General features: G+C 40.8%; 1 protein-coding gene across 1 annotated transcript in view; it reads right to left on the reverse strand.

Moving 5' to 3' along the window:
- Positions 1 to 357: 357 nt before the first annotated feature.
- The window catches only part of LOC122814382 (zinc finger protein 850-like), a 221,475-nt gene continuing 197,474 nt past the window's right edge, over positions 358 to 24,358 (reverse strand). Inside the window, exon 11 of the mRNA XM_044086966.1 lies at positions 358 to 10,197. Within this exon, the coding sequence (XP_043942901.1) occupies positions 9,074 to 10,197 (1,124 nt within the window). The 3' untranslated portion in view covers positions 358 to 9,073. The remainder of the gene's footprint in view (positions 10,198 to 24,358) is intronic.

The raw sequence follows: 24,358 nt of genomic DNA on the forward strand, positions 1-24,358 counted from the left end.
TAGTGCCTGTGGATAAAAAAAATCCTCCTTTTGTCATAATCAAGTGAAACAATCATTATTTTGCCTTGCAGAACTTGTGTGCATTTCTGTAAAGCAAGTTGCAATAACTTAATTTTGCAGTACTTCAATATGAGACATATACAGTCAATAAAGTGGTTGCAATTGACATGTATGGAAATTGACTGGTTGTGACGTCTGCAGCTCAAGTGGTGTTTTGCATTTAACTTGTTCTGAAATGTGTAATTTTATTATTATTGGTTAATTTTTTTTCCACTTCTTGCTGAAAAAAAAAATAAAATGTTCAAGACAACTGATATTTAAAACAAACACCAGAACAAAATGTGTGTTATTAAACATAAATATAATTTAAAATGATGTAGCAGATAAATATACATTCAAAAACAACCGGGATGATGAATCCAAAATAGCATATGCATTTATGCATGTATAAAAAGTGTTTTATGACACAGCATGAAAACTGCCTAGGTCCAATATATACAACTAGTCATGAGGTACATGTATTTCAACAATTAACGTTGGTTTTATCCTTTAGTTTTTTTCAATGGCAATAACTGGTTTTCTTGCTTCTACTTTCTTACTGTTGACATTGGATGACTTTGCATCATCATTACTTCTTCATTTCAGTAGTTCTTTGTTGTTCATGTTTCCAACACTTTGTAACTGTGTGTATACTGCAATGTCTTACAGACTCCAGTGTGGCAGTCTTGACACATCAGTGTGCCTTTCAGTATACAGCTATCTTAGCCATAAATATATTGCAGCCGGCAATAAGATGTGAAAATGTTTCTAGTTCTGAATATCAACTCTATTGATATTTTGGGAAACCGACATGTATCGCTTTAATTGCCTTGAGCTACCATCATTACTCATTCATCTTCTGCTTTACATTCACCTCTCCTTGTCCATTCATACATCACATTTTGATCAACACATGCTCGCTTCAGTAGTCTTGTATACCTGACGCCGTAACTGTAGTCATTCCTAGTTTCTTTCCTTCTGATCATGATCCTTATACTGCTTATTATGCTCTTAAGTATTTTCTGTCGCTGCATTTTTGGTCCGTTTTTTTTTGGACCTAATCCCTTCTAAAATAAATCTGCTAATCGGCTCAATCCATCAAGCAGGTCCACAAAAATCTAGGTTTTCTATACAGAAACAAACAATTTCTAATGGATACAAAAGCTACCGTCACTTGCACACACTTGTTGTCAGCTCTTCTATATGCCTCCCCATGCTAAACAACTTCCACAAAATGGACCTAAAGAAACTGGAATCTTGTCACAATAACGTTGCCAAGTTTGGTACTGGTGCCGCACACAGGGCACATCACTGTATGTCACTTAGCTAAAATGGTTAGAACTTCCCCAACTATTACACTTTGCCCACAAAATGCTGTATCAATCTGAAAAACCACATCTTTCCAAAGTTTTATACAACTAATCGCCGCCTCAAGAACCCTAAGATCCACTAAAAAACTTCTTCTAGATGGTACCAAAGCTAACAATACTGCCAGAGACTCGCTCTTCTCAAACTCAATTTGGAACAAACTCACAAGCCAAATAACCCCAAACTTTGCTATAACACAATTTAAAAAGAACTCCTAAAAGCAGACTTAATGGATACTTGGCTCTATTCTTGCAACAGCCCTGGATAAACCTAACCTCTTACTCCTTAACTAAATACAACCCACTGTGATACATCATTCTCCATTATTTTGTCCTCAATCAGACTAACCTCTTTCTTATTTAAATAGTTTATATATACATACATGACATGTAGCAATGTCTGGAAAATAGACTCTCTCTCATTCAATTGTTTACCATACATGTACAAGTGTGAGGTACATCCTTTCCTATGTGAGCTAATTATGGAATATAAATAAATACACAAAGAGTGGTAAAGGTCTGGAAACCATTCTCTCTCCACTAAACTGTAAATATTCATGCAAAAGGTGTGATTTAAATATTTTCTAATACATAATTTATAATATCCAGCATTATGCAACTGTTTGTGAATATTTTCATCTTTGTTAATTTTAGTTTCTGCAATATTTGCAATACTTTAACTGGGGCTTTTCTCCACGGGCCTCTGCTAAAAAAGGACCTGTGTCCACTCAGACTTTCCTGGTAAACAAATGTAAGATACAATAAATAACTCAAGCAAATGTATATTGCTGCCCAACACATTTAATCACTTTCAAAGAAACCAATATCTCTTTCAGGCCAAGGGATATATAATCTTGCCAAATATGTTTTTATACATCATTTAATAAACATTCGTCTTATTTTCATAGCTCCTGATCCATCACCTTTGGGGGCCAATTATGTAAAAGCTATAAATTAAAACAGAGAGGACAAGCTGAGTTTCAGCTTGAACTTTATTTTTTGATGGCGATGGAGTTTCATTAATAGTTTTAGCCTACTAAGCTTTGTTCTCACTTTTGTTTTATTGTTGCCCCTTCAAATATTCCCAGATAGTTATACATATCCCTTTTCCAGTTCTTTAGGTAACATTCCTCTCCTGAATTGATATTTTCTGGATGCTTCAGTCTTCTTACAATAAATATTCCTTTCAGTCATCTGTCAGAGCCAGTTTGTCATTTTATATAATTTAAAAAAAGTGTTAACCATTTAGAGTTGCTACTCACTTTTGGATGATCCATAAGAAATAGATACTATCTGACAGAATTGTTTTTTAAAAAGTCAGACTGTATCTGTATATTAATCTGTTAAATAAACAATACTAATTAGAGGACAACACAAAGCAGCAATGGTGACAAAGAATCACTCTGGAAAATTCTTTAGTGGCTGCTTACACCTGGGATAATAATTTGCCCTTTTTTTGCAGTCTGTTCTAAATGTAATGCCATATTGTAACTGCTGTGTAATATTTCAGTGTGTGGTTAATCTTATAAATCTGTAAGCACTCTTCAGTCTAGACTATGGAGTGTTATCAAATGCTTTTTTCAGCTTTAATTTTTCCAGATATCTAGTTTAATACTGTGACAAGAACTGGCCACATTCCAGTGTCAGGGCATAATTAAAGTTCATGACATTAGTTTTGCTTCAATATTTGACGTTTGTCAAAACTGTTTTTCCTCAGTGTACCCAGTATTTCCTTTTGAGGTAGTTCTTATGGGACTACTTGTTTTGGTAGTATCTTTAAATAGGACTAGATATTTTTATTATCCCAGTTGCTCCTACTATCACTGCAACTTTTTAGGTGTCCTTATTCCATTTTGCTCTTGTTTCTGCTTGCATGTCCTAATGTTTTATAACTTTGTCTTCGAGTCTGTAAGACACTATGGTCACTGGGTACAATAAACAATACTGCTTTTGTCTTTCTTTTCGACTACTATATCTGGTTTCCTTTTCTGCTATCTTCTTAGCTGCTGACATTGAATTATCTCATGAGATTTTCAATTCCAACGATCTTTTGTGGCTAATGTTTTGAATGCTTCTCAAGTGCCTGTATGTTGTAATGTTTATCCAGTCTCCAGGATAACAACCTTATCACATTGTTTTGACGTTAAGTATGAGTATTGCAATGAGTAACAAGATGTACAATTGTTCTACATCTGCACTGTAGAACCTACATTTGTTCTACATCTCCTGCCTTTTCTATACATTTTGTGCACCATCGTGTATGTAGTCTACTACCTTGTGCTGCCAATATTATCCTTTCAACTTTTGGTTTAAATTAATTTCACCTGAGACATTCATGCATCAATTCCTGACAAACATGTGGTTGTTCCAACAGTTTTCAGTTCTTGCCACTATAACTTTGGGCTTTCCAGTTTAACTTTTTCTCTGATCACATTCTTTGTACTCTGTTTTTGTCTCTATTTTCATGTTCTGGTTGTGCCTGTTCTTTTGTTAATTTCCAGTTTGATTTCCATTTCCTGCTCCCTTCCTAAAAGTTTCTGACACCTGAGCAATCTTTTCTTCATGATTTAGAACGTTCACCATGTCTGTATCATTCAATGTCAATAAATAAGTCCCACACTCATTGACCTATATATGTAGTCAATTTCAAAAAGGCTCACTTCTCCTTTAGAGTGAGTGATATATTATCTTAAAAAAACACTTTGATGGGCATGAAGTGCTCCCCCCATAAAGTTTTAGTCAACCCTGTTGGGGTTAAGGTGATCACTCCAAAGCTCTAAATGAAAACAGGACAACAGGAAATGCAAGATGATTTACAACTTTGTTCTTAGATATCAAAACAGTTTTTGGTATTAATTTCAGTCTTCTACAACCCCTATGTGCTCATTTTTTCATGCTGCATTACTGTCCCTTCATATATTCCCAGAGTTATATAGTCCTTCATGTTACAACTCTTTTAAATCACATTCCTCCCCCAAATTTATATTTTCTTGAGTCTTCAATTTTCCTGCTAAAATGTTTGCACATTTATCAAGACCAAATGTCACCTTTATAGCACCTGAGAAAGTTTTAAACATTTGTAGCTGTGCTTCCAGATCCTCATCTGATGAGCTACATAGTTTGAAATCATCCATAAAAAGTAAATGAGATGTCTTTGAAAAAAGGCTGGTTTCTAGACTTTACGCTAAAAACAGATTTCACTACCTTTAGCCACAAATTAGGTACAGCATCTAGATCTCAGTTTTTCCAGTTAGGAGTTTTTCTCAATTAGGTCTCAATTTTCTCTTTGTTTCTTCCTCCAATGTCTTATCTTCAATATTTGGAATTGGTATTTCTTTTAAATCTTCTGTCCATTTGGAATCTTAGGTTCAATGGGGACTTTAAAATTCTTCTCCAAAATGTACATTTCCTCATTTTTTGGAGGTGGTGGTATTTTTATTACTTTTGCCTAGTTTCCCAATTCTTCATAAAACTAGTTTTTGATACTCTTCCTTTATCTGCATACCTTTCAAGTTTTTCTGCTTGCACTGATATTTTTAGTTTACGATTGGAAATAGTGGATGCTAAATCCTCTTCTGTTTTGAGGCTTTGTGTTGCTTTTATCACATATATATTTCGAAGAATTTTTGACCATCTGTTCCATTTTGTGTATTCTAACTGTGATACTTCTTGTACAACTTGCTTTATAGTTTTTTCTATTTACTGCTTTCACACTGGCAATCTACTTGTTACCTTCCTTTCCTTTGTTATTCTTTGTTTTTGTGGCAATACTTTATCTCATTAGTTTAGCTGCCCAGTAGTATCGCCTATTTATTCTTGTTGTATCACTTGAATTTCTCTTAATAGTCCTGATTACTGTGTTGAGCTGTTTCACCAGTCTTCTAATATTTTGAAACTTATCTACTTGCCGAACTCTATTTCTTCCATCTATCTTTATATGTCTATTAAACTAATCAGGTTTTGTCTTAGATCATTCTCTTCTAGACTAACAGCATCCAGCTTGCTCTCTGCTTCTTGCTGTTTCCCTTGCTGTGCAACTGGACTATTATGAGAGTCTCAGTTTCATTCGTAGGCTAGCTGCTCTTGCAGACCATTTTAAGCCTAGCTAATTTCCCTTTTTTGTGCTTGAATTAACCAATCTCATTTGATTAGAGATTGGTCTTACCCATCCCATGATTGATGATTATGTACTATCCCCTAATGAGACTAATTGGGATCATAGCATTGATAATTTGATGGGACCCATGCATGGGTTAAAGTATTTAGGAGCTGCCTCTGTCCATTAGTAGCAGTCATCCTGTAAAGTTTTGGTTTCTCATCCACAGATCCAAGTTGCACTTGACTATATGGACAGGGATGAACTTCACTTTATATGGATGGGGAGTCTGTCTCAGAGTAGTGATACCTTCTGTGAGATATAACTGTGCCTCCAGTTTTGCTGAGGTTGCGGAAGAGGTTTAGCTTCCTAAACAATGTTTCTAATGCGATCTGACTTGATGTACAGTAAATCCACCAGTATCAGGCCAGAGGATGCCAGAAACAGGTCACCTCCTAGCAGTCTGTAGGATATTGAGTATAGTGGCAGTGCTCTGAGTTGGTCCCATATAGGACAGGTTGTTTAGGTCTTGGATCCTTTTAGTAAGGTATTGCTTTTCTGTGTCCTACTGAAAGATGCAGAATATCATCCAGTGTCATATCTTCAGATGCATTCTCTTCCAGCTGTTGCTCTTTCATCTGGAGTCTCATTGGCCCAACACATTATATTACATATTTCACAGTTTCAACAACTTCTTGCTCATTCTCTTGTTCAGCAGTTCTAACTAGTACCCTACAGAAAGTTCCTGAACATAATTTTGTGATGTATAGTCTTCAGATGCGTACTGCTCGATCTGCTGTTCTCCATTTGGGGATGTCTTCATCCATCAATATGCAAAATCACCTGTGCCACAGCTTCCACATTAAATGTCTTCATCCATCAATATGCAATATCACCTGTGCCACAGTTTCCACATTAAATGTCTTCATCCATCAATATGCAATATCACCTGTGCCAGAGCTTCCACATTAAATTTCTTCATCCATCAATATGCAATATCACCTGTGCCACAGCTTCCACATTAAATGTCTTCATCCATCAATATGCAATATCACCTGTGCCACAGCTTTCACATTAAATCCATCGCTTTGCACATGGTCTGCCACTTCAATTTCTGTTTGTTTAATCTCTGCCTCATTCAACCACATTTTATCAATTACATTCCATCTTTCTTTTTTTAAATTGTGAAATGTACCATACTTGGATGCCTTTGCCTATATCTTTTATCAAATACTTTTTAAGATGTATTTTTCATACTCATTAGTTAGGCTGTGTTTTGTGCATAAATATCGCAAACTATCAGATATCTTTTTCTTTTACATGCCCAGGTTTCTTTTTATAACATTCGATCATTTTTTGTTTTTTTTAAAACCTTGTTTCACAACATCTGTTGCTTTCTTTTCCTGGTATCCTGCAGTTTCATTATGAATGTAATGTTTTGTTCTGATTTGTTGTTTCAAGAATCTTACATTATTTGTAGTTTTTAACGTTTTTTCTTGTGCAGGTGCTTTTCTTTCTTCTAATCTCTCCCTTACCCTTGCTCTATATCCTGTGTCTGGAAATTCTGCCCCCCCCCTTGAATAACAGTAACCCTGTGTCTGAAAATTCTTTTTTTTTTGCGTAACGGTAGTTTTTGTGTAACGGTAGGAGTACTTTTTATTTGCATAACAGTAGCAGTACATTATTCCCTTCTTCTCCATAGCTGTTCACTATTTTCTGCATGCCTCTTGCTTAGCCTGTCAGTTTTTGTGGAATACTACATTCTTCACTGCAGAAGGTCCACTCTTGCTCTGAGCCTAGCGTACACTGTGGTAGAGATGTTTTCATGCTGTGGATTTTACGCTGCTATTTCCAATCCTGGCAGCACTGCAATCACCAGGACAGGACACTTTTTCCTGGGATCTGTACACCAGGTCTTCTTTTTCATGATTTTATCATTCTCCATGATATAAAATGCAGTCTGTATATCAGTGTCGTCTTGGTGAGATTTTGTAAAAACAGGGTCTGTCATACGAAGGTACTTACCAATACTTGAAAATAAACTGAGTTGCAACAATACGATTTTCTTTCTCTTGCTGATGCCAACTCTTAATTCAGACCTGTGTGAGAGTAAACAACGCTTCTGCAAAAAAGAAATACTGCATTCAGCACATGTGCATTTTTTTTTTTAATTTATCAAATGTTTTACGTTTTTTAATGTTGTGATAGAAATTAATATCATTCTTAAGTCAGGATACAAAGTTCATGAAATCAGTGATTCTTCAAACTGTGCTATTTACCAAGAGTGCTCATCTCAGCACCCAGAATGTAACCAGAATTACTACCTTCTGTAGTTCATACAGAAGCTGTATCAGAAACATTCTGAACTATGTCTGGATTGTTTTTTTTTTTATTATTATTATTATTATTTTAGTTAAGCTGCTCTGGAAGTATGCTGGTGTTGGTTTATTCCATATTACCTTACTTTCTGCTTGCATGTCCTAATATCCAGCTTCTCCGTATACAGAACACTGTGATCAGTAGATGTAGTTATTTCTACAACTTACATTTTCTTGTTTCTGCTTTAACTGTTCTTATCATCATTATTTCTTCATTTCTAGTAATTCTTCGTAGTTCATGTTTCTAATTCTTCGCAGCTACTTGTATATTGGTGTATCTGCATCATAATTTGTTATGAGGAACATTTGTCACTTAAGTCTTAAAAATTCCATTTTCTGTGCAGGTTCTCCAGGGTTTGTCACAGACATTAAGAATGTTTTAACAGTTCTACATGGTAATTAATACTGAAGCATATTAATTCATTAACAGAGCTTTTTGTAAGTATGAATTATCAGTTTTTTTTTAACCATGCTGTGAACATTGTTGGTAACCATTCCACATTTTGCCCATTTGTTTCACATTATGAGAGTTACTGTTCCACATGTTGGAGATTGAAGGTAGACATCTATGGCATGCACAGTCCCTGTGTAACAATTTTGCCAAATTATTGTATTTTTCGATTTACATACATATTGTGCTTTTCCTCTGGAAATGACCTGGCTGGATTTTAGGGATTTTTTTTATATTTAAAACACCTTGCCACTTACTGCATTCAGAGTATTTGCACATTTTCCCCATCAACATCTGCTGATACTGTAACTTCTGAAGAATGCTTGCTGCTGTCAGCACATTTATACACTTTTCTTCACTTTTAACATCTCCACATTACAGGGGTATTAATGATGTTGTAGGAGGGGACTCCATTCCTAATTTAGAGCATAGCTGAAATCCATAAAATCAGCAGTGCTTCAGCCTTTGAAGTTTGCTAACAGCATTCTTCTCACATGTAAGGAGCCACACCTCTGTTAGTAGCATATTTAAATATGCTTTAAATTTTTTTTTTAATTAGCTTGGTTACTCCTTTTGGCACTGTAACTACATGGGTATCATTTTTGCTCATTATTCAGCCTAATACAATTGAAGATTGATGAAAATAAGGATTTTGCACATCAGTTTGGCTTTTTTTCACTTCTCCAAATGTCTAGGGCTTTTAATACTGTGGCAGGAATAGATTCCTTTCCTAAATTAGGGATTAAATGTTCGTGCAATCAGTGTTGGTTCTATCTTTGTCAAGAGTGATATTCTCAATAACAGCAGTGTACCTAGAATTGTGAGTTTTTTTATGTCTCAGGAGATGACTTTTATCTATAAAACACTTACTGCATTCAGTACATTTATACGGTCTCTGTCCTGTGTGAATGGCACGATGGCGCATCAGAGTCGTGCTACGTGAGAAACATTTACTGCATTCAGTGCATTGGTATGGTTTGTCTCCTGTGTGAATGGTCTGGTGCTGCATTAATGTACTGCTCTGTGAAAAACATTTTCCGCATTCAGTACATTTGTACGGCTTCTCCCCAGTGTGAACTGCCTGGTGGCGCACCAGATTACTGCTACATGAAAAACTCTTACTACATTCGGCACATTTATAAGGCTTCTCCCCACTGTGACTAAAGCGATGCTGTTGAAGGTAACTCATACAGGTGAAGCTTTTACTGCACTCAGTGCATTTATATGGTTTATTTTCTGCGTGAGTGTGCTGGTGGCGTCTTAGCTGTTGCTTTTGTGCAAAACACTTGCTGCATTCAGCACATTTACATGGCTTGTCTTCCGAGTGAAGGGCCTGATGCTGTCTTAGAGTACTGATTTGTGTGAAAGATTTGCTGCACTGAGCACATTTATAAGGTTTTAGTCCCATGTGAGTAAGTTGATGTCGGACCAGTTCACACTTCCTTGAAAAGCATTTGCTGCATTCAACACATTTATGGGGTTTATACCCAGTATGAGAGGACTGATGAGATTTCAGGTGCCACTTGTGTGCAAAGCTCTTACTGCATTCAGCACACTTAAATGGTTTCTCTCCCGTGTGAGTAGAGAGATGCCGTTGGAGTTTACTAAGATATGTGAAACATTTACTACATTCAGCACATTTATATGGTTTTGTCTCTGTGTGAGCTTTTTGACTTGTGTCAAGGTCAGAGCTCTTTTTCCTCTTATATCCTGGGGGGATCTGTGGTAGAGGACCAAGATGAAGTCCATCATAGCCATTCCCAGTCTGAGCGCACTGCTGCAGTGTTTGTGTTGGGTGATGTAATTTTGGTGCCCCAAGCAATGACTGCTGACTGCAAGTCTGACTGCATTCTGTTTTTCTGATACCTAAGGAAAGAGAATATTTTATTACAAATACATAGTTATGTCATATATTCACCATAACCACAGACACATACTGATTAGCTAACTAAAATGTTCTATACTGCTTTTTTTTAAACATATTAGCAACACTACAATAAATTTTTAAATTCTGACTTCTTGTTTATCGGAATTTGGTACCTGTGAGTTGCTATTAATTACGTCATTCACATATATGTTACCCTTAGCTAGTCAAACTCTCACACTCAGTTTCTCACTCTTAACTTGTAAAATTGCAAATATGGTCCCTTTTCACCCTGTATATGCTTATACCCCTGCTATCCAACGTCTTTCCATCTAACACCCAACCCCCAACATCCAATTGAATATAACACCTCGAACATCTGCTACACTTGCTACACCATTACAAACTTCTCTTTATAGTTTACTGTAATATCTCAACATCACTACTAGTAAGCAGCACCCTACATCTAACCAAACCCCTATTTTTCCCCACAAATAGTAAACAGATCCCTTTAACAGAAGGCCTCCAATTTCAAACAGTACTACATCATCACCTTGCTTTATCTCAACGTGGAGATATTCATCCCAACTAAACTGCCAAGTAACACTCAATCCTCTAAAAACCAGGTTCTAGCTTTCACAGCAATTACTGCACATAGCCTTTGTAACAAAATTACTGAATTCCAATCCTGGCTACGTCACCAGTCCCCAGATTAGTAGCTATAACAAAAACCTGGCTAAAAACACATATCAGACACTGAAATCCTCGCTCCTAAAAACAACGTTCTACGTAATAACAGACCAAACAAAAAAGGTGGAGGTGTAGCCTTAATTTATCGAAACTCATTAACTATGTCAGTCTATCCCATGTCCCTACTTTCAATAACCTTGAGATCCTAATCTCATGTCTTCAACTAAATCCCAGCAAACAACTCTGTATTGGTGTTATTTATATTCCTCCAGATAAAAACATCTCCTATCTAGAAAATTTCTTATGCTAGATAAATGAAAATATATCTCGAGGAAACTATTATTTTAGGTGAGACTAACATTAACTGGGAAAACCCAACCATTAAAGCTCCTGCTACCAGCATTAATCTACATAGTTTCACACAGCTAATCACAAAACCTACTCGTGCTTTACATACCCAAGCAGAATCTACACTAGATTGGATTTCCATATCTCACCTCCACTATTACTCCAACTCTGGCACCATCCCTATCACTTTGAGTGATCACTTACCCGTCTTTACCCATAGAACTCAAATACAAATCCCAAAACCTAACTCGTACAGAACTTTCAGAAATCTCACCCTCTTTGACCAAAACATATTTATCAATACCCTACAAGCTCAAAACTGGACCCCAATAAAAACTTTGCCCTTGGATGATGCTGTAGATTTCAATAAAGTATTTCTGACTACAACAAATAGCGTAGCTCCTCTTTGCACCAAGCGAACTAAGCTTAATCATGCCCCCTGGTTAACAAAGCACACTAAACAAACTCCTCTCTAGGGACAGAGCATGGGAAGAACGGCAAAAATGTAGAACTCAAGCAAATCAAATTTATAGACAGCTCCGTAATACAGCAAAAAAAAAAAAAAAAAAAGTACAGATGTGTACCTACCATAAATGTAGATGTTCGAGTGTATTCACTGTTGCAGTCATTACTCTTGGGTTATCCTGCTGGCAGGCTACCCGTATTCGGCCCGATTCCAAAGTCTAGGTCCGGCTTCAGTTGCTGTCGCCTCTTCCCTGACGTCAGTGCACCAGGGGTATAAAAGAAGCAGCTGACGCCATTTTCTTCAGTTTTTCTTGCCCCAGATGTCAGGTGCCCCTAAATAGGAAGGCTGAAAGAATATGCCAATAAAAATACATGCACAAAAATAACATGTCTTTCATCTACAAGCAAATACACCAAAAAGGTAGTATAGGATAGAGAAGTGTAGATAGATCCCACAAAGGAAAGGGGGGATGGTGCGTGGGTAACCTGGACTGCAACAGTGAATACACTCGAACATCTACATTTATGGTAGGTACACAACTGTACTATGTTCATCGTATTTCACTGTTGCAGTCATTACTCTTGGGTTGAATCCCAAAGCTGAGGTAGGGTGGCTGGTCTAAATAGGATTTGGAGAGGCTATGAGGCCCTGCAGAACTGCAGTGGCAAAGCCTGCCCTGGACTTAAAATAGAGAGGTAAATGGTAGTGCTTTGTGAAAGTGTGCACTGAACTCCAAGTTGCAGCCTCTAAGATATCTTTGGTTGGTACTCCTCTGAGGAAGGCTGCTGAAGTGGCTGCTGCTCTGGTGGAATGAGGCCTAATGTCCTTAGGCACTGATTTGCCATGTTGTAAATAGCAGAAATGGATGCAATGGCCTATCCATTTAGAAATAGTCTGTTTTGAGATAGCCTTTCCCTATGAACTTGCAGCATATGATACCAAAAGCTGCTCAGTTTTTCTGAAAACTTTAGTTCTGTCCAAGTAGGATCTCAGCTGCCTGTGTATGTCCAAAGAATGCAGAATTTTCTCACCCTTGTTCTGTGGATTAGGATAAAAAGTTGGCAAGTTAATGGTTTGGTTAAGGGCCACACTGGAAACCACCTTAGGCATAAATGTAGGGTTTGTCCTCAGGGAAACCCTGTCTGGATAGAAATTAATGAAAGGTTCCACAGCCATGAGTGCTTGTAGCTCTGAGACTCGTCTTGCAGAGGCTATTGCTAAGAGCAGAGCTGTTTTCCAGGATAAGAATTTTATATCTGCTGTTGATGCTGGCTCGAAGGGAGGCAGTGTGAGTTTTTCCAAAACATAATTGAGGTCCCAAGCCGGAATTGGTGCTCTTCTAGGAGGCCTAATGTTTTTGGTTCCTCTGAGGTACTGTTTTAGTAGAGGATGAGAAAAGATAGGTAGTTCCGTATTGTAATGGGATGAAATGGCAGAGGCATGAACCTTAATAGATGAGAAAGAAAGGCCTTTGTTTAGCATCTCAGTTAGGTATTATAAAATCTGGGGGATAGTTGATACACGCGTGTCTATGCCTTGTTCCTGGTTCCAAGCAGAGAATCTCTTCCATTTCTCTGCATAAGATTTTCTGGTACTGGGCCTTCTGGCCTCCAAGATAACGTCCATAACAGCTTTTGTAAGTGGAGTGTTCTGAATGGTTACTTTATCCGCCATGCTGCCAGATTTAAGGTCCTGAGTTGGCTGTGCAGGATCTGACTGTTTTGTTGGGTCAGCAATTGAGAAATTTGAGGTAATATCCATGCTGGACCTTGAGACAAGCTCTTCAGAATTGGGTACCAGTGCTGGCGTGGCCAGTCTGGTGCAATCAGTATCATGTTTGGTTTCTCTTGTCTGACCTTTAGGAGTACCCTGGGAAGAAGAGGCAAAGGGAGAAAGCATATACTGTTAGATTTTTCCAGCTGAAGGATAGGGCATCCACTTTCCATGCTTGTTTGTGATATATCCTTGTGCAAAATCTTTGCAATTGGCAGTTGTGAGGGGAGGCAAACAGATCTATGTCTGGGCGTCCGCATTTCCTTGTTATCATGTTGAAGACTTGTGGATCCAGTTTCCATTTGTGGGGATCCATGAGGTTTCTGCTTAGTTCGTCTGCCAGAGTATTTGTTTTTCCTGGCAGGAATTGTGCTTGCAGGTGAACTTGAAAAGCCAAAGCCGTGTCCCATAAGGTCATTGCTTGTCTGCAAAGGGGGTAGGAATGTGTACCTCCCTGCTTGTATATGTACCACATGACCGTAGTGTTGTCTGTCTTTATCAGTAGTGGTCCTGGATGAAGCAAGTCCTTGAAAGCTGTCAGGGCATTTTGAACAGCTAGCATCTCTTTTTGATAGATGTAAAGATGCATTTTGTTTGCAGGCCATGTGCCCTGAATGCATTTTCCTGCCATATGTGCCCTCCAGGCATAGTCGGATGCATCCGTTGTCAGTGTCTGTCTGGCTGTGGGTAACCTGAATGGCAGACCCTTGTTGTGGTGAGAGGCTTTTGCCCACCATCGAACCTCCTGTTGCAGGCAGGGAATGAGTGCAATTACTGTCCCCAGGCTGTGGTAATGTTGAGTCCAAACACTTTTTAGATACCATTGTAGTTTCCTCATATGCAGTTTGGCATATGGAATTAGTAGGATGCAGGATGCCATGAAACCCAAGACCTGCAGGATTTTCCTTGCAGATAAGTGGGTTTTTGTTGCCAATGTCTTGAAGTAAGTAGTCAGATGCTTTTGTTTGTCTGGCGTGAGATAAGCTACCTGGGTAGTTGTGTTTAAGCTTGCACCCAGGAATATTATCTCTTGAGAGGGCACTAGTTTTGATTTCTTTTCGTTTACTGTGTACCCTAGGCCAATTAGTAATCTCTTTACAAACACCAGATGCTTTAGAAGAATGTCTTTGTTCTCTGCTTGAATTAGGCAGTTGTCTAAGTAGGGATATATTTGAATTCCTCTTTGTCTGCAAAATGCAATTACTGGTGCCAGGCATTTTGTGAAGACCCTGGACGCAGTAGATAAGCCAAAGGGCAGTGCAGAGAATTGGTAATGCATTGAGCCAGCTATGAATCTGAGGTATCTTCTGCAAGATTGTCTGATTGGGACATGCAGGTATGCCTCTTTTAGGTCCAAGGTTACGAGCCAAGCCTTGTTGCCCAGCATTGGCAGTAGCTGCTGTAGAGTCAACATCTTGAATTTTGGAACTTCCAGAAATGTGTTTAGTATAGATAGGTCCAGTATTGGTCTCCAGGTTTTGTCCTTTCTGGGTACTAGAAAGAGTCTGGAGTAAAATCCTTGCCCCTGTTCTTGTTGTGGTACTTGCTGAATGGCTCTCAGGTCCATGAGGGCTGTAATTTGTTTTTGTGCCTCTGCCCATTGATTGTGTGGCAGGTCCGGCATACCTTTTGACCTTGGTAAAGTGTGGAAATGGAACCTGTAGCCTTGGGACACTATGTTCAGTACCCATTTGTCTTGGGTAATCCTTTGCCAATTTGAAGAAAAAAGAGCTAGTTTTCCCCCTAAGGGGGCTGCCAATAGAGAAGTGCTTGGATTTGGTAGAGGAAAGTCATTGGGACTGTTTCCTGTGAGGTTGCGATTTGTCTTCTCCGCTCTTGGAGTTAGTAGCACCCCATTGTTTAGGTCTGTATGAGCCTTGGGGCTGACCTCTGCCTCTGGGACGCCTGTATCTGCCTCTTTGTGGTCTGTCTGACACTGGAAAGGACCAATTTTTTGAAGGCCAGTTTCTGCTAAATCTGGGTGGTTGTACCTGTAAGAAATCCTTGACTGTCTGCATGAATTTTGCTTTATCCTCCATTTTTTCAATACTTCTGCTTTAGTACCAAACAAAGTATCATGCTGTAATGGTGCATCTAATAATTTTGCTTTAACATGATCAGGCAGATTTTGTTCCTTTAACCAAGCATGCCTTCTAATAACAGAACCCGAAACAGCAGCCCTGCAGGGGGCCTCCAGTGAATCATAACCACATTGCAAAGTGTGCTTTCCCACTTGTTCAGATGCATGCAATAAATAGTACAGTTTTGTACCTACCATAAATGTAGATGTTCGAGTGTAGACACTGCTGCAGTCATTACACTTGGGTTATCCTGCCGTCAGGCGGTTCCCCAGTCGGCCTGAGTTCCAAAGTCATGGTCTGGCGTCGGTTGCTGTCGCTTCTTCCCTGACGTCAGTGCAACAGGGGTACATAAGATGCAGCCGACACCATTTTCTTCAGTTTTTCTTGCCCCAGATGTCAGGTGACTCTAAATATGTAGGCAATTGCAATTGCTAATAAAACATACATAAGAAAAGCAAAAAACAACATACAGCTACCAGCAAATACTCCCATAGGTAGTAAGGGTAGAAGACATAGGTACGTACCAGTCAGTAAGAGGGGAAGGAGGGAGGGTAACCTGGACTGCAGCAGAGTCTACACTCGAACATCTACATTTATGGTAGGTACAAAACTGTACTATGTTCATCGTGTTACACTGCTGCAGTCATTACACTTGGGTGGAATCCCAAAGCTGAGGTAGGGTGGATGGATCTATAAGGCATTAGGGGTGGCTATAAGGCCCTGCAGCACAGCAGTGGCAAAGCCAGCTCTGGATTTGGAATATAAAGGCAAATGGTAATGTTTGGTGAAGGTATGTACAGAACTCCATGTTGCTGCTTCTAAAATATCCTTGGTAGGTACTCCTCTGAGGTAGGCAGTTGAAGTGGCTGTTGACCTGGTGGAGTGAGATCTAATGCTGCTAGGTACAGGTTTCCCATGGTGGGTATAGCAAAAATGTATACAGTGAGCTATCCATTTTGAAACAGTCTGCTTTGAAATGGCATTTCCCTGTGCTCCTGCAGTGTATGCTACCAATAATTGCTCAGATTTTCTGAAAGCTTTGGTTTTGTCCAAGTAGAAGCGTAACTGTCTGTGAATGTCCATGGAATGTAGTAGTCTCTCGCCTTTGTTCTGTGGTTTTGGATAAAAGGTTGGCAAGTGAATAGTTTGGTTTAGAGCCACACTTGATATTACCTTAGGCATAAACGTAGGGTTAGTTCTTAAGGACACCCTGTCCTGGTGGAAGAGGAGGAAAGGTTCCACTGCCATTAGTGCCTGTAATTCTGAAACTTTTCTTGCTGATGTTATTGCCAGTAGCAGAGCAGTCTTCCAAGAGATGTATTTTAATTCTGCTGTGTTAGCTGGCCCAAAAGGAGGTAAAGTTAATTTTTCCAAAACAAAGTTGAGGTCCCAAGTTGGTGTAGGTGCTCTACGGGGCGGTCTCATGTTTTTAGCCCCTCTGAGGTACTGTTTGAGCAAAGGATTTGAAAAAATTGGTGGATCCGTGTTGTAATGAGCAGAAATGGCTGAGGCATGAATCTTGATGGATGAGAAGGAGAGGCCCTTGTCCTGCATCTCAGTTAGGTATTGAAGTATCTGAGGAATGTTTGGGACAAGAGGGTCAAGGCTGTGTGCTTGGTTCCAGGCACAGAATCTCTTCCATTTATCCAAGTATGCTTTCCTGGTGCTAGGCCTTCTGGCCTCCAGAATGACATCCATAACAGCTTTGGAGAGAGGCAATGCTTGCTTAGTTAAGGAATTTTCCATGCAGCTAGATTTAAGGTCTTTAGCTGGCTGTGAAGTATTTGATTGTTGTGTTGTGTCAACAGCTGTGGGATTTGAGGCAAAATCCAGGGTGGTTCTTGTGCTAAATTCTTTAAGACTGGGTACCAGTGCTGGCGTGGCCAGTCTGGTGCAATCAGGATCATCTTTGGCTCTTCCTGCCTGAATTTTATGAGTACCTTTGGAAGGAGAGGTAAAGGAGGGAAAGCGTATACTTGTAGTTTTTTCCTGCTGAATGAGAGGGCATCCACTTTCCATGCTTGTGGATGGTAGCTCCTTGTGCAGAATTTCTGTAGTTGGCAGTTCATTGGGGATGCAAACAGATCTATGTCTGGTTTCCCCCATTTTTGTGTTATCATTCTGAATATTTGTGGACGCAATTGCCATTCATGAGGATCCATGATGTTTCTGCTTAGGTCGTCTGCCAGTGTGTTTTTCTCTCCTGGCAGGAATTGTGCCTGCAGGTGAACTTGGTAGTTTAAAGTTGTGTTCCACAAGTTCATGGCTTGTCTGCCCCCTTGCTTGTTTATTATGTACCACATAACTGTGGTGTTGTCTGTCTTTAGTAGTAGTTGTCCTGGATGTAGCAGGTCCTTGAAAGATATAATTGCATTTTGTACAGCTAGCATCTCTTTCTGATTGATGTGGAGATGTCTTTGTTCTGTGGGCCACTCGCCCTGAATACATTTTCCTGCTATGTGTGCTCCCCAGGCGTAATCCGATGCATCTGTTGTCAATGTCTGCCTGGCTGTGGGTTGAGTAAAAGGCTGTCCCTTGTTGAGGTGACAAGCTTGAGCCCACCACTGAAACTCCTGCTGTAGGCAAGGGATTAGTGGTATAACTGTTTCCAAATTTTGACAGTGTTGAGTCCATACACTCTTTAGGTACCACTGTAGTTTCCTCATATGCAGTCTGGCATATGGAATTAGTAGTATGCAAGATGCCATGTAGCCCAAGGCCTGAAGAATTTGTCTTGCAGGGAGTTGGGTCTTTGTTGCCATTAAATGAAAATACTGAGTCAGTTGTCCTTGCTTGTCTGGCGTGAGATAAGCCATGTGGGCCGTTGTGTTTAAGCTGGCACCCAGGAATATTATCTGTTGTGAGGGCACTAGTTTTGATTTATTTTCGTTTACTGTGTACCCCAGGCAACTTAATAACTTTTTTACGTACGCCAGATGCTTTAGAAGAATGTCCTTGCTCTCTGCTTGGATTAGGCAGTCGTCCAGGTATGGGTAAATTTGAATTCCTTTTTGCCTGCAAAATGCAATTACTGGTGCCAGGCACTTTGTGAAAACCCTGGGCGCAGTAGATAAGCCAAAGGGCAGTGCAGAGAATTGAACCTGCTAGAAATCTGAGGTATCTTCTACAGTTTTGTCTGATAGGGACATGCAGGTATGCCTCTTTGAGGTCCAAAGTCACGAGCCAAGCTTTCTTGCCCAGCACGGGAAGAAGCTGCTGTAGTGTCAACATTTTGAATTTTGGAATATCCAGGTAAGTATTCAGAGAAGAAAGGTCCAGAATGGGTCTCCAGGCTTTGTCCTTTCTGGGAACCAGAAAGAGTCTTGAGTAAAATCCTTGTCCTTGCTCTTGTGGTGGTACCTTTTGAATAGCTCTCATGTCCATGAGTGCTGTAATCTGTTTTTGAGCCTCTGCCCATTGATTTGGTGACAGATTTGGCATTCCTTTTAACCTTGGAAGAGTGTGGAAGTGGAACCTGTAACCTTGAGATATGATGTTGAGAACCCATTTGTCTTTGGTGATGCAATGCCAATTGTGATAGAAAAGAGACAGTTTTCCTCCTAAGGGGGCTGCCAAGAGACAACTGTTTGGCAGCTGTAGTGGGAAGTCATTGAGACTGTTTTTTTATAAGGTTGATGTCTGTCTTCCCCTTCTTTCTGGCCTGGAGTACCCCATTGTCGAGGTCTGTAAGGGCCTTGTGTCTGACCTCTACCTCTTGGACGTCTATATCTGCCTCTTTGAGGTCTGTCTGTAACTGGAAAGGACCAATTTTTTGTTGGCCAATTTCTGCTAAAACGAGGAGGTTGAACCTGTAAGAAATCTTTGACCGTTTGCATATATTTTGCCTTATCTTCTATCTTTTTTAATACCTCCTCTGCCTTAACTCCAAACAGCATATCACACTGCAAAGGTGCATCCAGTAATCTGGCCTTAACATGATCTGGTAGCGTATGTTCTTTTAACCAAGCATGCCTTCTAATGACAGAGCCTGTAACTGCTGCTCTACAGGAGGCCTCTAAGGAATCAAAACCACATTGCAAAGTATGTTTTCCCACTTGTTCAGCTGCATGCAATAAATCCTGCATTTCTTTCAAATTAGGAGGATCAGAATCTGGAAGCATCTTTTGTTTCAACTGAAACATTAAAAATTGCTGATATTTTAGCTTGTGAAACTGGCAATTCAAGGCTCTCATGGCTAAAGTTGCAGATGTATAAATTTTCTTGCCCCATCTGTCTAATGCTCTGGAATCTCTGTCAGAGGGGACTGGGTTTTTAGCTGACGAGGCCTTATTCCATTTGGGTTCCTGAGAAATAGTTTCAGGGTCAGCAACAGGGCTTTTGTATAGAAATCTGTGAGAGTCAGGGACTCTGTAATATCTATCTGGCTTAACTGGGGCTGGTGGTAAGTAGTCAGGGTTTAAGCTGGATTCAGTGTATACATCATCCACAATATCTAACAAACACTGGCGGAATAGCAAGGGGTCTGTGTTGAGGCAAGAAAAGGAAGTCTCTGAGCCTTTTCTTGGATTCTGAGTAACCCTGGTCTTCCCAGTGGAAATGCTCCCTCATGGTATGTAAGGCCTCCCCAAAGGAGTAGTCCTCAGGGGGAGAGGCTGATGAAATAGATTCCTCAGCATCAGAATCCTCATAAGGGGGTAAGGAATACCCTAGGTCTGAGGATGAGTCAGAGGAAATGGACACCTGGTCTGAAGATTCATAGTCTGCATCTTGTCTGGGCCTTTTATCTGGGGGGGGTTGGGACCCTCTGATCAGGGTGATTAGGTCTTCGGCCATTTTTAGCATTTGCTTCTTAGGCATGGAAGCTTGTCCTAGAGATTGCTGCTGTTTCTTTGCTTTTAAGGGAGGCTTAGACTTAACAGAGGGTTTAATAGTTAACTGGGTAGGTCTGAAAACACCCTCTGAAGCTGTGGATTGTTCAGCTACTTCGGTTCCCTCTGTAGAATTAAGTTCGGTAATCTGAATACCAAGAGCGTCCGAAGGCCCAGCCAGCTCCATGTGGGAGTCGGAGGTGGTCTGTGGTTCTATTGAAGCGGTCGTCAGGGGCTGCGTAGGCACCATGCTGAAAACCGGGGAACCGGCGACCGGCCTAGAAGAGGCCTCATCGGCAGTCTTGGGCCTTGGATGCCTGTCCTTGTCCTTGCGCTTTTTATGAATTCCGGTCGTCGGTAGTTCCGATGGCATGGTGTAATTAAATTTTCTGCCAAAATAATGTTGGGCAAAATCAAACCGACGTTTAATAGTGCGCATGTTAAACCTAGCACAAACCCGATAACCAGTGACGTTGTGGTCTGGGCCTAGGCATGGGATACAGTAGGTTCATAGGTTCGTACTAGGCTATCTGCCCTAGGGCATTTATAAGCCTAGCCAGAGTGTATGTGGCTTACACCACCCCTTAGGATGAGAATACTACGCCCTTTTAGGGTTTAGTTTACTATGCCTCTGTCTAGTAGTGACACAGAGATGACCCCCGGGGTAAACCTACGATCTCCCATCCACTCGTCGAGATTTCTCTTGAATAGAGTCAGTGAGGGGCTCTGCCTAACATGGACTGGGATTCTGTTCCAGAGTGTAGGGAGCCTCTGGGTTATGAATCTGTCCCTCCAGCACGCTCTATTTATTTCTGTGTTGAGGTTTAAGTCACTTGTTCTCGTGGCTCTGATGGATTTGGATTTTCTGAGGTGGAGCATGTCCATTAATTCAGGATTGGACATGGCCTTGTACGTCAGGCACAGATCACCTCTGAGTAGGCGGTATGCGACTGAATAGAGCTGGAGTTTTTTCAGTCGGGCAGCATATGACATATGTTTAAGACCCTTTATCCTCTTGGTGAGGAACTTTTGGGGTCTTTCCAACTGCTGCAGGTGTCGGGTGAGATACATCCCAAATGGGGCATTGTACTCAATCATTGGCCTGATAAGAGAAGAGTACAGGGGCACAATGACCTCTCTTGATCTAGATGTGAAACCCTTCATGATAAGGTGGGCAATATAGAAGGTCTTCCTAACCACTTTGGCAATGTGAGTGTCAAATGAGAGGTTACTGTCAACCTGGGTTCCTAGGTCCCCGATTACCTCTTCCGTACTTAATGGATTACCGCCTATGTGGTAATTTGTCGGTACCTTGTTTTTCCCAAAGGGTATGACTATACATTTTTTGGCGTTCAGCTTAAGGCCATGGTTTTGGCACCAATTATCCGTTTCTATGAGGCCTCTCTGAAGGATGTTTGTGTCCGCTGGAGTATCAATTATGATGCCCAGTTTGCAGTCATCTGTGAACTTTGTCAGCCACAATCCTCCTATGTTTGCCTGTACCTCGGAAAAATAAATGCCGAACAAGAGGGGTCCCAGGACTGAGCCCTGTGGGACACCGCTTGTGACTGGCTTAGAGTCTGACATAGCTCCAGCAACTCTGACCCTGTGGGTTCTGTCCTTCAGCCAGTTTGCAACCCATCTTGTGACATATGGGTTTACATTTAAGCTGGTGAGTTTGTCTATGATGCCCGAGTGGGGTATTGTGTCAAAGGCTTTTGCAAGGTCAAGGTAGGCTGTGTGAACTGCCTTACCCTCATCAATGGCCTTAGTGACCATTTCAAAAAAGTCGACCAAGTTCAAAAGGCAGGATCTGCCCTTGACAAAGCCAAATTGGGTAGGATCCAATGTCTGTAGGTCCCCAATGTCTTTGTTTATGAGTTCCATAATGATCCTCTCCATAGCTTTGCAGACCAGGCTCGTCTGCTTATGGGGCGGTAATTTCCAGGGTCCATAGAAGCACCGCCTTTGTGAAGTGGGACCACTGTTGCCGTATGCCACTCTTTGGGTACATATCCTGTAGTAAGGCTAAGATTAAACAGCAGCCTTATGTGTGGGTTTAGTTCCTCTTGGAGTTCATGTAGCACACAGCCCGGGACACCATCCGGTCCCACTGATGCTGTGTTTTTAGCTTTAGAGAGGGCGGCTCTCACCTGGGCATCAGAGATGTTAGGGAGGCTACACTCTGCTAGGATAGTTTTTTCTCCTTTTGGGGGGGAGGGGGAGGAGAAATTTGCACTGAACCTGTCTGCCAGAATGTTGGCAATGTCAGTGGGTTCAGTGTATTTTGTGTCATTTTGGACTAACTCAGAGCATATCTGGGAGTTTCCACCCAGGTTTCTAACATAGCTAAAGAAGGCCTTGTGATTGTCTTTTGTGTCTCTTGCGATTTTTCTCTCAAAGTTGGCCTTAGATGATTTTATGAGTGATCGTAGTTTTTTGCTAGTACTGATCAGAGATGCCTTCCCTTTTAGGGATTTTGCTCTGTCATGTAGTAGCTTCCTCCTCCTGTTGCAAAGTTTGTTTATGGCTGGGGTCCACCAGATGGGCGCCTGCCTTTGGGGGAATGGGTCTTGGTTTTATTTGGGATTGCATGATCCATACATTCTTGAAGGTGCCCATAGAAGGCATTTGCAAAGGATTCAGCAGTGTGGGTTGTGGTTTCCACTGGCCCAGGGGCCTTGAAAGACACCACTTCAGTCTTAAGAAGTGTGAAGTTTGCTTTTGAGAAGTTCTTCACTGTGGTCTTTTGTGCAGGGGGTGGGGGCGGGATGTGGATTTCCAGTGAGATTAATTTATGGTCTGATCTTACCAAGGAGGGATGTACTTCTGGTGTGGAGCATTTTGTCCCCATGTTTGTGATGATCAGGTCTAGTATATTGTCTCCTCTTGTGGGAATGGTGACTAGTTGTTCCATTGCATTTGAGTTTATGAATTCTAGGAACCTTTGGGCTAGGGTGTTGGGGCTTGAGTAATGTTCCCAGTCTATGTTTGGGTAGTTGTCTCCCAAAATGATGGTATTTGGAGAGACATTCATACTCTCCAGTGTCTTCAGGAAGGCTGTGTGGGGTTCCTGAGTTTGAGAGGGTGGTCTGTAGCAGTAGGAGTAGAAATCCTTATGAGGTATTTGCTTCCCACAAGAAATACAATTAATAACTTTTACTGACATCGGTCTGAGGCAAGAAAAAGTTTCCCCAACGGGGTACTTAGCTTTTTGTTAGACTTTGGTTCTGGATTCGGAATGAAAACCTCAGGAGTTGGCCGACCAGCACTGGCAAACTGCTTCTGCTTCGGGCACTGCGCGGCAAGAAAGACTGAAGAAAATGGCATCAGCTGCATCTTATAAACCCCTGCCGCACTGACGTCAGGGAAGAAGTGACAGCAACCAACGCCGGACCAAGACTTTGGAACTCAGGCTGACTGGGGAACCGCCTGACGGCAGGATAACCCAAGTGTAATGACTGCAGCAGTGTCACACGATGAACATCCTGTAATTCTTTGTTTTCTGAACATTCAGTATTTGTCAACATTTTCTGTTTAAGCTGTGACATTAAATATTGCTGATATTTAAGCATATGAAACTGACAATTTAAGGCCCTTATAGCCAAGGTAGCAGAAGTGTAGACTTTTTTCCCCCATCTGTCTAGAGCCCTTGAATCCCTATCAGAGGGGACAGGGTATTTTGCAGTGGAAGATTTAACCCCCTTGGGGCCTTGAAATATAGTTTCTGGGTCAGCAGTGGAGTTTTTATACAGGAATTTATGAGAATCAGGAACCCTGTAATATCTGTCTGGCTTAGCAGGTGCAGGGGGAAGAGAGTCAGGGGACAGGCTGGACTCTGTGAATACATCGTCCACAATGTCTAGCACAGGTGGAATAGCTAGGGGTCTGTGCTGGGGAAGAAGCAGAAAATCTCTGAGCCTTTTCTTAGATTCAGAATAATCTTGGCTCTCCCAGTGGAAATGTTCTCTCATGG

This window comes from Protopterus annectens, chromosome 10.part0, assembly GCF_019279795.1.
Source record: "Protopterus annectens isolate FY-2018-M chromosome 10.part0, PAN1.0, whole genome shotgun sequence".
Lineage (NCBI taxonomy): Eukaryota > Metazoa > Chordata > Ceratodontiformes > Protopteridae > Protopterus > Protopterus annectens.